The sequence below is a fragment of the Oryx dammah genome, unplaced genomic scaffold, assembly GCF_014754425.2.
Source record: "Oryx dammah isolate SB20612 unplaced genomic scaffold, SCBI_Odam_1.1 HiC_scaffold_27, whole genome shotgun sequence".
Taxonomy (NCBI): domain Eukaryota; kingdom Metazoa; phylum Chordata; class Mammalia; order Artiodactyla; family Bovidae; genus Oryx; species Oryx dammah.
Genome location: NW_024070211.1, coordinates 1,138,503 through 1,150,064, shown reverse-complemented (window position 1 = coordinate 1,150,064; position 11,562 = coordinate 1,138,503). Strand labels below are relative to the sequence as shown.

At 62.1% G+C, this 11,562-nt stretch overlaps 1 protein-coding gene across 1 annotated transcript in view; it reads right to left on the bottom strand.

Moving 5' to 3' along the window:
* ARHGEF10L (Rho guanine nucleotide exchange factor 10 like) overlaps nucleotides 1–11,562 on the bottom strand; it is a 160,911-nt gene that overhangs the window by 37,276 nt on the left and 112,073 nt on the right. The window contains exons 21-22 of the mRNA XM_040228494.1: nucleotides 6,444–6,650; nucleotides 1,230–1,316 (exon numbers count right to left, since the gene is read on the bottom strand). Of these exons, the coding sequence (XP_040084428.1) occupies nucleotides 1,230–1,316; nucleotides 6,444–6,650 (294 nt within the window). The remainder of the gene's footprint in view (nucleotides 1–1,229; nucleotides 1,317–6,443; nucleotides 6,651–11,562) is intronic.

Sequence of the window (11,562 nt, the reverse complement as noted above, 5' to 3'; positions counted from 1 at the left end):
CCTCTCCTGCCCACAGGTATCCTGCCGGGGCTTAGGCACCAAGAGAACCATGCCCTCTCCTGCCCACAGGTATCCTGCCGTCACTGAAGGCCACTTGTTCCCAGCTGCCACGGCAACAAGTTAGATTCGGGCCCAAAGAAAATCAGGAAAGAGCTGAGGTGGACTAGGTACCCAGCCAGCTTTCTGTCTCCTTATCCTTAAGGGAAATCGGAAGCAACAAAGAGGAGCGTACACTCTGCCCTGTCTCCTTCAGTTCACGCCTGCACTTAGCCCATGGGAGACACTCATCATATCCCTGCTGAACGGATGGAGAGATGGATGGATGATCACAAGGACGGGTGGACAGAAGAATGGACGGACGGGATAGAAGACCGGGTGAGTGGATGGACAGAAGGGTGGGCAGACGGTTACAAGGACTGAAGGATGATGGATGGATGGATGGATCAACACATGGATGGATGGATCAACACATGGATGGAAGGGAGAGTGACTAGCTGAGTGAATGGATGGATGGATGGGTAGGTGAACAGATGGTTATAAGGCTGGATGGGTGGATGGAAGGATAACAGATAGATGGGTGGATGGAAGGATAGTGGATATATGATGTATATACTAGACACTGGAGACCAGTGAAGAAGAAATCACCCTCAGAAGGGACAGCTGGGCTGGACCCTAAAGGGTAAGCCAGAGTTTCTTGGCCTAAATGCCTGGAGACTGACTGGAGGGGTGGTGAGGCTGGAACCTCAGGAAACCTATGGGAGGCCACAGTCTGCACCGTGAGCCACATGGGGAGCACAGCACCGATGCAGATCAAGGCAGGCTCTGCAGAACCCCCGTGCAGAAAGGTGGGCTGGAATCTCTGAGAGAGAAGGGCAGCCCTGCCTCCTGACACCCGGGGGGAAGACCTGCCATCCAGATACTCTGCACTGCCCCGTTCACGTCCGTCACGGCACCAAGGTCAGTCGCAAGAATCCTACTCTCTAATCGGTCCCCTGGCTTTCTGTTGTTCCTGCTGAGGTCACACGTGCCAGCTCTGAGCAGAGCCTGCCGTGGAAGTCCCCAGAAGACCTCGTTGGGTGAGGGTGTGCAAAACAGGGCCCACAGGCCGGCTGCTTCTTCTAGCACCCCACCCCAGGTGCGGCCCACGGGCTGGCCCCTTCCTCCAGCACCCCCCCAGATGCCTCCCCCGCTCATGCCTCAGGCCCCAGCTGGACATGGGGGTTACTCACCCAGAGGTAGCCCTGTGGGAGGGAGGTGCTGACAGCCGAGAAGCCCAACAGAGGACAGCTGACGGGACTGTGGACCAGGGCCCCGAGCTGCAGAGACAGACGGCACACACAGGGGTGAACACCAAGGTGCCGGACAGCACGACCTGGGTCTGGACCGTCCGTCAGGGGCTGTTAAACCTGCCAGTTCCTGCATCCCCTTCAGGCCCCCAGCCAGGCCCCTGAGGGTGGGGCCAGGGAGAGGCAGGTTCCTCTCAGCAGCCCCCAGGCACTCACAGGGAACCTCTGCCCTCCTGGAACCTTCTGGAGCCTGAATGAAACTCTTTCCAAACTGGGCTTTGTTGAAAACCACGAAGTGCACCCCTTGTGTTTCGTTCGCGGGGAAGACGAGGTCCACAGAAGACAAGCAGCTGCCCGAGGCCACGGAGGCCGCGCGCACTGTCCCCCTCGGCCCCCGTGTCCCCCGAGCAGCATGGCAGAGGGGGTCCCGGGCCGACAGAGCCCTCCTTGGCTGACCCCGCCAGGACCAGAGAGCTGGTCCACAGTCTGGGGGCTCCGTCTGAGCGGGGCTGTCACTGAGGACCGCTGGCTGCTCACTCCTCGGCATCAGCGGCCCCCATCCCCACGCCAGTGGCCCTCAGGCCTGTTCCTGAACTAAATCTGCCGTCCATGTCTCTGGCCAGGACGCCAGTGTGAGGGAAGGGCCTGGCCCTTTCAGGGGCCTTGCTGGAAACTCCAGCCAGATCAAAGGAGGAGGCTGGCTGGGGAGCACGGAGGTGCCAGCCTCGAGAGAATGCAGCCACCGCGGGGCAGGCCTTTGAGCAGGCAGGTGCTGCCCTCTGCTGGCGCCCGCGGCCTGCTTGTCCCAGCCCCGCTGGGGTGATCTGACGAGGAAGCCTCTAAGGGCCACAGCTGAGGGGACCCAAAGGGGTCACCTCCCGCAGCCCCCGTGCTGCTGCTGCTGCTAAGTCGCTTCAGTCGTGTCTGACTCTGTGCGACCCCATAGATGACAGCCCACCAGGCTCCGCCGTCCCTGGGATTCTCCAGGCAAGAACACTGGAGTGGGTTGCCATTTCCTTCTCCAATGCATGAAAGTGAAAAGTGAAAGTGAGTTGAGCGGCTGGCAAACGTGAACTTGGAGGGTGGGGGGACGTGACTGGCTCAGGATCATACAGCAAGGAACGGGGGAATCAGGGCTGGGGTGCTCTTTTCAGTTTGCACGCTGGAGGCCGTGGCCCCCTGGGCACAGCGTGGGCTGGGCTGGGCTCCCAGGCGCCCTCAGGCCCTGCCCCCTCACCCCGCCTCTTGGGGGGGCCACAGCCCACTCAGGGCCTGGCCCTTCCTGTTCCTGTCCCCTTGGATTTGGGGTTGGGGCAACCACAGCCTGGCTTGGGTGTTTCCACGGCAACCCCAGAGGGCCGGATGTCAGCAGAGCCTGGGCCCGAGACGGGGGCAAAGACTCAAAGGCTCCTTGAACGGGGCGGGCTCTGGACCCAGAAGGGCCTTCCGTGACGGGAAGCTGACTTCCGAGAACCAAGCAGCCCCACGCGGAGCAGAGCAGAGCACAGCAGGCTCTGGGCGCAGACAGTGGGCCCCAGTCCCGGCACAGCTGCTCCCAGCACGCGTGCTGGGCCCCCGCAGTCGTGTCCGACTCTTTGCGACCCTGTGGAGGCCGCCAGGCTCCCCTGTCCATGGGATTCTTCAGGCGAGGTCACCAGGGTGGGTCGCCATGTCCCCCTCCAGGGGCATCTTCCCGACCCGGGGGTCCAGCCCACGCCTCTCAAGTTCCTGCACCACTAGTGCCTCCGGGGAAGTGCCGCCAGCTGGGTGACCCCACAGACCAGCTCCTCGTGGTCACGGGGACCCGGGCATCTCGGCAGGACCCTGACTAGAGACGTGGGCGCAACGCCCGGGGCAGGGGCTGGGCACCCAGCAGCGGCCACTGGTCAGGAGGGCTTCTGGTGGGACGCCTTAGCGCTTCACTCCATCAGCTGAACAGCACTGCGGGGAGGGGCTGTCCCAGACCAGCAACTGAGGCAGAGTCAGGGGACAGGGGCCCAGCGACGGTCACTCTGGCTGATAGGGGGTGGCAGCCAGCACTGAGGCCGCTTGCTGGTGTGCCGCGGCCCAAGCAAGCCTGCCCCTGCAGCTCTGGGCTGCAGCCCTCAGGCCCCCGAGACACCTGTATATGAGAGCTGCCTGCAGCGGGCAGCAGCCCTCCCATGCCTCGAGCCCCTCTCCCCTGGCAGGTCTCTCACTGAACCTCAGCCCAAAGCGGGAAATGGGCTTGCCCTGAGCCTTCCCCTTGCGCCCCCCGTCGCCCTCCAGGGACAGGCCTACAGCTCAGATGGAGCCCAAGTCCAAGAAGAACCTCCTACCACCTCAGCACTCAGGCCATCGGAAAGCCCCCCAAGCCACGACACCAGTGGGGTTGAGGGTGCTTTCAGCCCCACGGGCTTCACATGGGGGAGACCCCCCAGTGACAGGAGGCGGGTGACTCCCTGCTTGGGGGTGGGGGACGTTCTTTCAGGGAGGCCCTGGGGCAGCAGCCTGTCTGGGACGCCTCCACCCCGGGTGTGACCTTACAGGGCAGGCCTGAGTCCTGAATCCCCCTGAGGCCCAGCGCCCTGGGGGGAGATGGGATGATGCATCCTGCTCCCTGGGGTCTGCTCAGGTCAGGAGAGCCGCAGGCAGGGGGACCGGAATCTACCCCACAGCCCACAGGCTGTGCCCCTGGGGCAAGAGCTGGCAGGACCCCGCAGGGAGCCCCTTACTAACGGGGTCAGGACTGGAGGCCCACAGAGGCCCGGGGAGACAGTGAGGGAGGAGCAGGATGGGGCAAGGGTCAGGGCACTCCCTTTCCCAAGGCCGTGAGCAAGTGACGGCCCCTGGATCCCCGTCTCAGGGTGGCTGGGGGTCACAGAGTCCATCTCCGGGAAAGGCCCAGAGCGGAGCCTGCTGCAGACATGTCCCAGAAGGACCCGCCCCCTGTGGTCAAGACTCAGGTCAGGTCAGGTCAGTCGCTCAGTCATGTCTGACTCTTTGCGACCCCATGGACTGCAGCACAGCAGGCCTCCCTGTCCATCACCAACTCCCAGAGTCCACCCAAACCCATGTCCATTGAGTCGGTGACGCCATCCAGCCACCTCATCCTCTGTCGCCCCCTTCTCCTCCTGCCTTCAATCTTTTCCAGCATCACGGTCTTTTCCAATGAGTCAGTTCTTCGCATGAGGTGGCCAAAGTACTGCAGTTTCCGCTTTAGCATCAGTCGTTCCGATGAACACCCAGGACTGCTCTCCTTTAGGATGGACTGGCTGGATCTCCTTGCAGTCCAAGGGACTCTCAAGAGTTTCTCCACCACCACAGTTCAAAAGCACCAATTCTTCGGCGCTCAGCTTTCTTTAGAGTCCGACTCTCACATCCATACACGCCGTGTGGTGGTCAAGACTGAAGAACCTTAAGTGATGTCATTGTTGGTCTCGTCGTTATTAGTATCGCCACCGAGCGACTAAGCACAGCACAGCGCCGTGGTCTCTGTCTGCCGAGCACTGGGCAGGCGTCAAGCTCACTGAGAGGCGCCTGACTCATGAACCCTTAAATCAGGCTGTGGCCCAGGGACCAGCACCCCACTGAGCCCAGCTTTCAGGAGCGAAAGCCAGAGACCTGGCAAGTCCTTCGTCTCCGTCACCCCCAGCCCCACCCTCTCACCAGTTCAGCCAGTCCAAACCCAGAGCACTGCCCAAACCTGTCCCCAAGTCCCCCCTGCCCACTGCCTCCACCAGGGCCAGGACCAGCACCTAACCCCGGGGGCACCCCGTCAGGGGGACCGCAATACTCAGACATCAGGAAAAGGTTTCAACATAAGTTCTACACAAAACATCACTGGTGAACAATTACTAAGAACTGAAATAAAGACAGAACTGGATGTTGCCTTACCCTACTCCTGGCTCTTTATTCACTTAAAAAAAAAAGGCAGGCAAGCCAAGCCCACAGTGGGCTGGTCTGAGTTTTCTCTTTAAGCGCTGCAATAAAACATCACTTACGTTGACGATCAGTGCCTCTCGCCTCGCCACAGCCGCCCTGGTCTGCATTCACCCAGGCCTCCCTCCACCTGCATCAAGCCCCGCCCCGTCTCAGCGGGACCCCGAGCTCTGCGCTCTGCTCTGCGAGGGTCTCAGCCTCCCGTCCTGGCCCCTCTGGGTCCGCAGTTCCCTCCCTCACGTCGGCCGGAAGTGACAGACGATCCTTCCAAAAGGCAAACCAGGTCCCGCTGGTCCCCCTGCTTAGAGCCATGCTTGTTTCCTTGCTCTGAGGATGAAATCCAAACACGATGCAGCCCGCAAGGCCAGCTGAGCCAGCCCACCTACTGTCGGGTCTCAGAGCCCAGCCTCCCCTGCTGGCTCCCGGGGCCATGGCCAGCTGCCCCGAAGGCGCCGACTGCAGGCTTCCGTGTCGGTGTCTTTGATTTGAGTGTTCTCCCCCTGGGCCCTCCCATGGTCGGGTCCTCCTCACCAACATGGGATCAGTTTATACGCCACCTCCTCTGAGAGGCCCTCTCTGACCCCCTAACTACATGTCCCGTCTCTCTTTTCACTGTATCTGGTTTACTCTCTTTATACCACGCAGCACTCTTTTCTCTTTGCTCGTTTGCTGAGGGGGCGGGTGGGAGGTGGTGGTAACTGCCTGTGCTTACGGCCAGGGGTGCAGGCATCAGGGAACGAGAGCCGTATTCCTCCTGTCATCCTCACTGGCCATGACATTTAAAAAAAAATCATGTCACCTGAGCCTTTACCTGTGAAGGAGACCTAGAGACATCTACTCGTGGGGTTCTTATAAATAATAAAACTAGTGAGTGATGGCAAAACACTCGGAGGGGTGATGGCCGTGGAGTCAAAGCCAGCTGCCCTGGCAACATCCTAAGAGGTGAAACCTCCCAAGCAGGCGCAGCCGGTCGGGTGCGTTCCAGTCTGTCTGCTGAGCGGGCGTCATGCCATCAGCTGACAGATCGCTGCTGTCTGTTAGCTCAGAACGACCCAACTGTCGGTTCCCTGACCCACAGAGGTCGCCGGCCCCTCCTCTGGGGGGGGACACTGACCCCGAGAGCAACCCCATGGGCCCGACGTGGAGAAGCTGGGGCAGCAGCCGGGCCTCCCCTGCCCTGGCCCTCCCCCCCGCCCACCCTCCCCGGGCACTCCGGCCGCCCCCGCGCGCACTCACCTGCAGGCTGAGGCCCCTGAAGGAGAAGGCGGGGACGCAGCAGGCCAGGATCGGGCCCCAGAACGGGGCTCTGCTCTGCTTGTCCTCATCCGGACACAGCCAGCCCGGCTGGTTCTCCTCCCCTGCGCGAGAGGACGGGGGTGGGGAGGGCCCGTGAGAGACGGGACGACGTGGTCCACGGGGGACCCCCCAGACCACGCCCGCGTGCTGACCCCGCCGGTGGGACGCTCACTGCTGCCGCTGCAGCCCGCCCTCCCCGCGCAGCCAGCGCCGTCCTGCTGAGCCTCTCCCCGACCCCCCGGTTCCCCTCTTCTGCTGGGTCCTCATCCACCTGCAATAAAATCCAGGCTCTTCCGGAAGAGCTGCGAGGACCCTCCTTACCTGTCAGCCTCCTCCCCGGCAGCAGGCCCCACTGTGCTAGGCTGACAGGAGGGCGGCCCTCTGCCCTTTGCCCTCCGCCCTCTCCAGGGCCGGCTCTGCTCCTCGCTGAGGCTGACGCCAAGCCCCCGCCTTCTAGGAAAGGCCTCAACTGACCGTCGCCCCATTCCCCCGCCTCCATTGCTTCCTGCCGCAGCCCTGCGGGTGTGTACAATGGCCCTAACCACGATTTCTGGCTCTTTTATTAACAGGCTGCGTCTTCTTCCCTCTGTGTGCGTGTCTATGCACACAAGCACACGTGTGTATAGGCGTGAATGCACGTTGCACGTGTTTCGTGTCCTTGTGTGTCCACCGGCCTCCCACTACACCCGTTTTCCGTGAAGGCGGAAACTTCCCACGCCTCCTCCTCTGCTCCACGCCAGCCTTCACACAGCACTGCACGCACAGCGGGCTCTCATGCCCTGTGTGGCATGAACCCCCGAGCCCCATTTTCCACGTTAGTCAAATCAGAATGACGGCCTCCAAGAACAGTCACCTCCCCAAGCCCCGCTCAGCACAGAGCAAGCACTGGAGAAAGATGGCCAGCTGGGAAGGGCACGAAGCTTTGTTTCCACAAGATGAATAAATCCCAGAGGTCATCTGTATCATGTGCTTTGGGCTTCCCAGCTGGTGCCAGCGGTAAAGAACCCGCCTGTCAATGCAGCAGGCGTAAGCGACGCGAGTTCAACCCCTGGGTTGGGAAGGTCCCCTGGAGGAGGGCATGGCAATCCACTCCAGTAGTCTCTCCTGGGGAATCCCACGGACAGAGGAGCCTGGCGGGCTACAGTCCATGGGTTGCAAAGAGTCAGACACGACCGAAGCACCTGAGCACGCACCGTGCGCTTCAACATTTGCTAAGAGGACAGGTCTTACGTTAAGTGTTCTTGTCACACACACACACAAATAACAATAACAAGGCAGAGGGCAGGAGGGAAGTCTGCAGAGGACGCATTTGTCTAGGGTGTAGACTGGCGATGCAGTTCATGAGGTATGCTTGGCTCTGAACTCATCCAGCTGTGTACATGAAATGCGCACGGCTCTTTGTATGTCAATCACACCGCAGTAGGGGCTTTAAGACTGCCACCTCCACTAGAAAAAGGCGACGTCTGTGTGCTGGATCCAGGCGGCAGGGGCCGAGGCTCTTTGAGAAGGCGAGGATGTTCACAAATGTAGGGATTTGCGAACAACCAGCTCCCGTTCCGGCAGAGGCTCCAGCGCCTGCCCACCCTCTGAAGCAGCGGAGTCTCTGAGCAAAGAGCTCCCTCCCTGAGTGGGCCAGGGGCACCCCCAGCGCCAGGCCCTCCGCTCCACCGGCCCTGGTTTCTGCCGCTGGGGAGGAGAGGCCACCTAGGAAAGGACAAGCTAAGCCAGGATGCGCATCTCTGTAAGCGGATGGCGGTGTGCACCGCACTTCACAGTTTCCAGGGCGCTGCCCAGCCACCCTTCCACAGCCAGCAGGCAAGCTCAGAGTCTCCGCCCCACTTGCATGGGGCCGGGGGAGGGGGCGGCAAAGACAGGGCTCAGGAGCCAAGGAACTGGCCCCTGGAGGCAGCCTGCACAGCACCCGCAAGACAGGGGGAGCTGAGACCGTCCACCCGCCCTGGGGACGCAGCCTCTCACGTTAGGACCGCCCACCGCCCCTGGACGAAGCCCCGGGTGGTGAGTGAAGACGGGCGAAGCTGCAGAGTCTGGCCCTGCTTTCGAGGCGCTCACAGTCACACGGACCCAAGGTGCCAGACCCCCGCCTCGACGGGCTGGGGCCCGGGAGAGCAGTCCGAGCCCACCTGCCCACCCTGAGCTCCACGAGTGGAAGCGTGCACTCCCCCATCACCGTCTCCCCGAGCTCCGTCCTCCCCCACCCTCCACGCACTCCCAGCCCATCGAGTCCTGGCAATTTACCCCGTCTCTTCCTTTAATGATCTGACCTTCTCCTTCCAGATGGTGCCTTCCCTGCCTGCGACTGGGAACATTAACAGAAAATGGGGCTGTTGTTGCCCATCTGCCGCTGCCATTGTTCCCGTCACAAACCTGGGGCGGCTGAGACCGAATCAGAAGCCTGCCTCCTTGGCGACGGAAAGCTGCGACTTCCAGCTGACATCAGTGGGGACCTACTTAGCATCGGCTGTGTCCGCCAGCACCCACCCGACTCTGGGGTCCTTGCCCCTGCACGCGCCCCAGAGCCCTCGGGACCGCCCGCCGGCCGCAGGAGGCTGACTCTGCCAGCAGGGCCCTGCGCGGCTCAGAGAAGCACACGTCACCTCTCTGAGCCTGTGGCCTCGCCTGGAAAATGGGGGAAATAATTCCACCCGCTGAGAGTTGCTGTGAGCACTGGAAAGACTATACAGTAACATCCAGTGGGCACCAGACACTCAAGAAACAGAGCCCAGGGGCTCCCCTGGTGTCAGGGGCGAAGAATCGACCTCGCAAAGCGGGGGACGGAGATCCGAACCTTGGTCAGAGAACCGGGATCCCACATCCCGCAGGGCAGCGAGGCCCGCCCGCCGCAACCACCGGCTTCCACGAGCCGCAACTACAGAGAAGCGTGCCCGCGGCAACGAAGTGGCCTGCCTCAGCCCAGACCCGACGCAGCGGAAGAAATAAGTAATTCCTTAAAGCATATTCTTTAAAAAAGAAATAGAATCCACTACGATCACTGTCCTCAGGGTGAAGAGGATACCAACTACTATGCTTGAGGTTGGACCGCCCCCCGTCCCCTGGGCCGAGCCCCCACCCTGGCCGGCCCTACCCAGCGTCTCCAGCCCCGCCTGCCTCCCACTCCCGCCCTGCTGGGCCCTGCACCCTCGCCCTCACGGTGGCCCCAGCAGTCAGCCCAGCCTACCCCGCTCTACGCGCTAAACCCAAGGACCCTGTCACACCTGCCCACCCCACGGAGACGCTGCAGACCGAGGCCACGGGCATCCCCACACGCCTCTTGTCCAGACACCTCGCCCCTGCAGAGACGCTGGGGTCCGGGGAGGCCGGGCGGCGGCCGTGGTCACCCAGCTGGGGTAAACCCGAGAGTGGCTCCAGGGCCAGCACCCTCAGCCCTCCTGCTTCCGCCGAGCTTGGGCAGGTGCTGGCGCCGCCCTCTGATGGCTGAGGGTCAGGCAGACCCCGCGGGGACCTGTTTCTCTGACTCTGACTCTGACGGTGGGATTGGCCTGGGGTCTGCCTGGCCCAGGCCCTCCAGGGGTGGGGACAGGGAAGCCCGTAGGGAGAGGCTCCAGGGGCCCCGGGCCACGGATGCAGCACTTCCAGCCTCGGGGGCTGGGGGGACGCGGGAAGGCAGGCCAGAAGCCCCACCCTGACCTTTCCCCACGCCCACCCCCAGGGCCTCCTGTCGACAAACCTTTCCCGAGCCTTAAGGAACAGAGGCTAACTGACAGGGAGCAGGGGAGGGCGTCCTGGCCCCTCTGCACCAAATGTGACCCCAGGCCAGCCACTCCCCCCGGGAGATGCAGACACCCCTTTCCTGGGGGCTGCGCCGTCCACACACCATCTCCCCTACGCTCAGCCAACACCCTGGGAACATCCCCATTTTCTGATGGAGAATCCCAGGCATGCAGGGGTGAAGTCGTCTGTCCGAGATCACGGAGCTGGCACGCCGCAGAGCTGGGAACTGAACCCACACAGTCTGGCTCCGCTTCACATGGTGCTCAGACCCCGAAATGCCCAGGAAGAGGCCCAGGAGACTCTAGGCCAGGTTAGGGGAGACAGCCTGCCTTCCTCAGGCCGCAGGGCACAGCAGCGGCCACACTGGGGTGTCAATGGGGCCCCAGACCCCCCCAGCACCCCTGCCCTTCCAAAGGGTAGAACTGACCCCCTATCCCAGTTCCCAGCGGCCCCTGCCCAGCCCTCTGCTCTCAGTCTTTGGCGGAGTATGATCTCGGCACACTGGACTCAGGGAGAGAGGAAGATACAGGGGAAAAAATTAAAGGCATCACACCCTTTGTGAATAAATGTTTTTAACATCTTCTATTTTAACAGGCTCGTGTTATTTCCCACCCCCCTCCTGCGCCAGGCACTGCAGATAAAAAAAAAAAACTGGCAAAATAAAAGAACCAAATTATTCAGGCCCCAGGGGAACCCAGGCACTCAAATAGGATTTCAAATGACTCTCTTTCCATTAAAACTTTTGCTGCGGTAAAACCGGGTGGAGATAAGGCGGCTGAGTGTCTTCACAGGCCGAGGAGAAGGGAGCTGCTCACATTAGCGAGCTCCTCTCCCACCAATACCGGGGCCCTCTCAGCAAAGCATCTGAGCTTCAGACGGGAGATGGGCACAGGTCCACACACGGGGCTCAGGCCCTGGACACCGCCCCCACGGGCGGGGAGAACGGAGCGCACGGCCGATGCCCAGCAGGCAGGCCACCTTAGCGAGAATCCCCGCCACCCTCGGCTTAAAACCCCTCCTCCACCGTCCGCAGGCCTCCTGGTCACAGGAACAACCCGTGGAGGCCCGTGCGGGTCATCACCAGACCCTGGAGGGCCCGATCCCGGCTCCTCCAAGCCCAGGCCTCCTCCCTGTTCCCTCCACTACCTCCTTGCACCCCCCAACGGCCCCTCCGCACCCCCCAACGGCCCCTCCGCACCCCCCATACCCACTCCGTGCCCCTCCACCCCCCCACACTCCCAACTCCCCTCCACCCCCAACCACCCCCTCCACGACCCCTCTGCACCCCTCTACCCCCCCAATGCCCCCT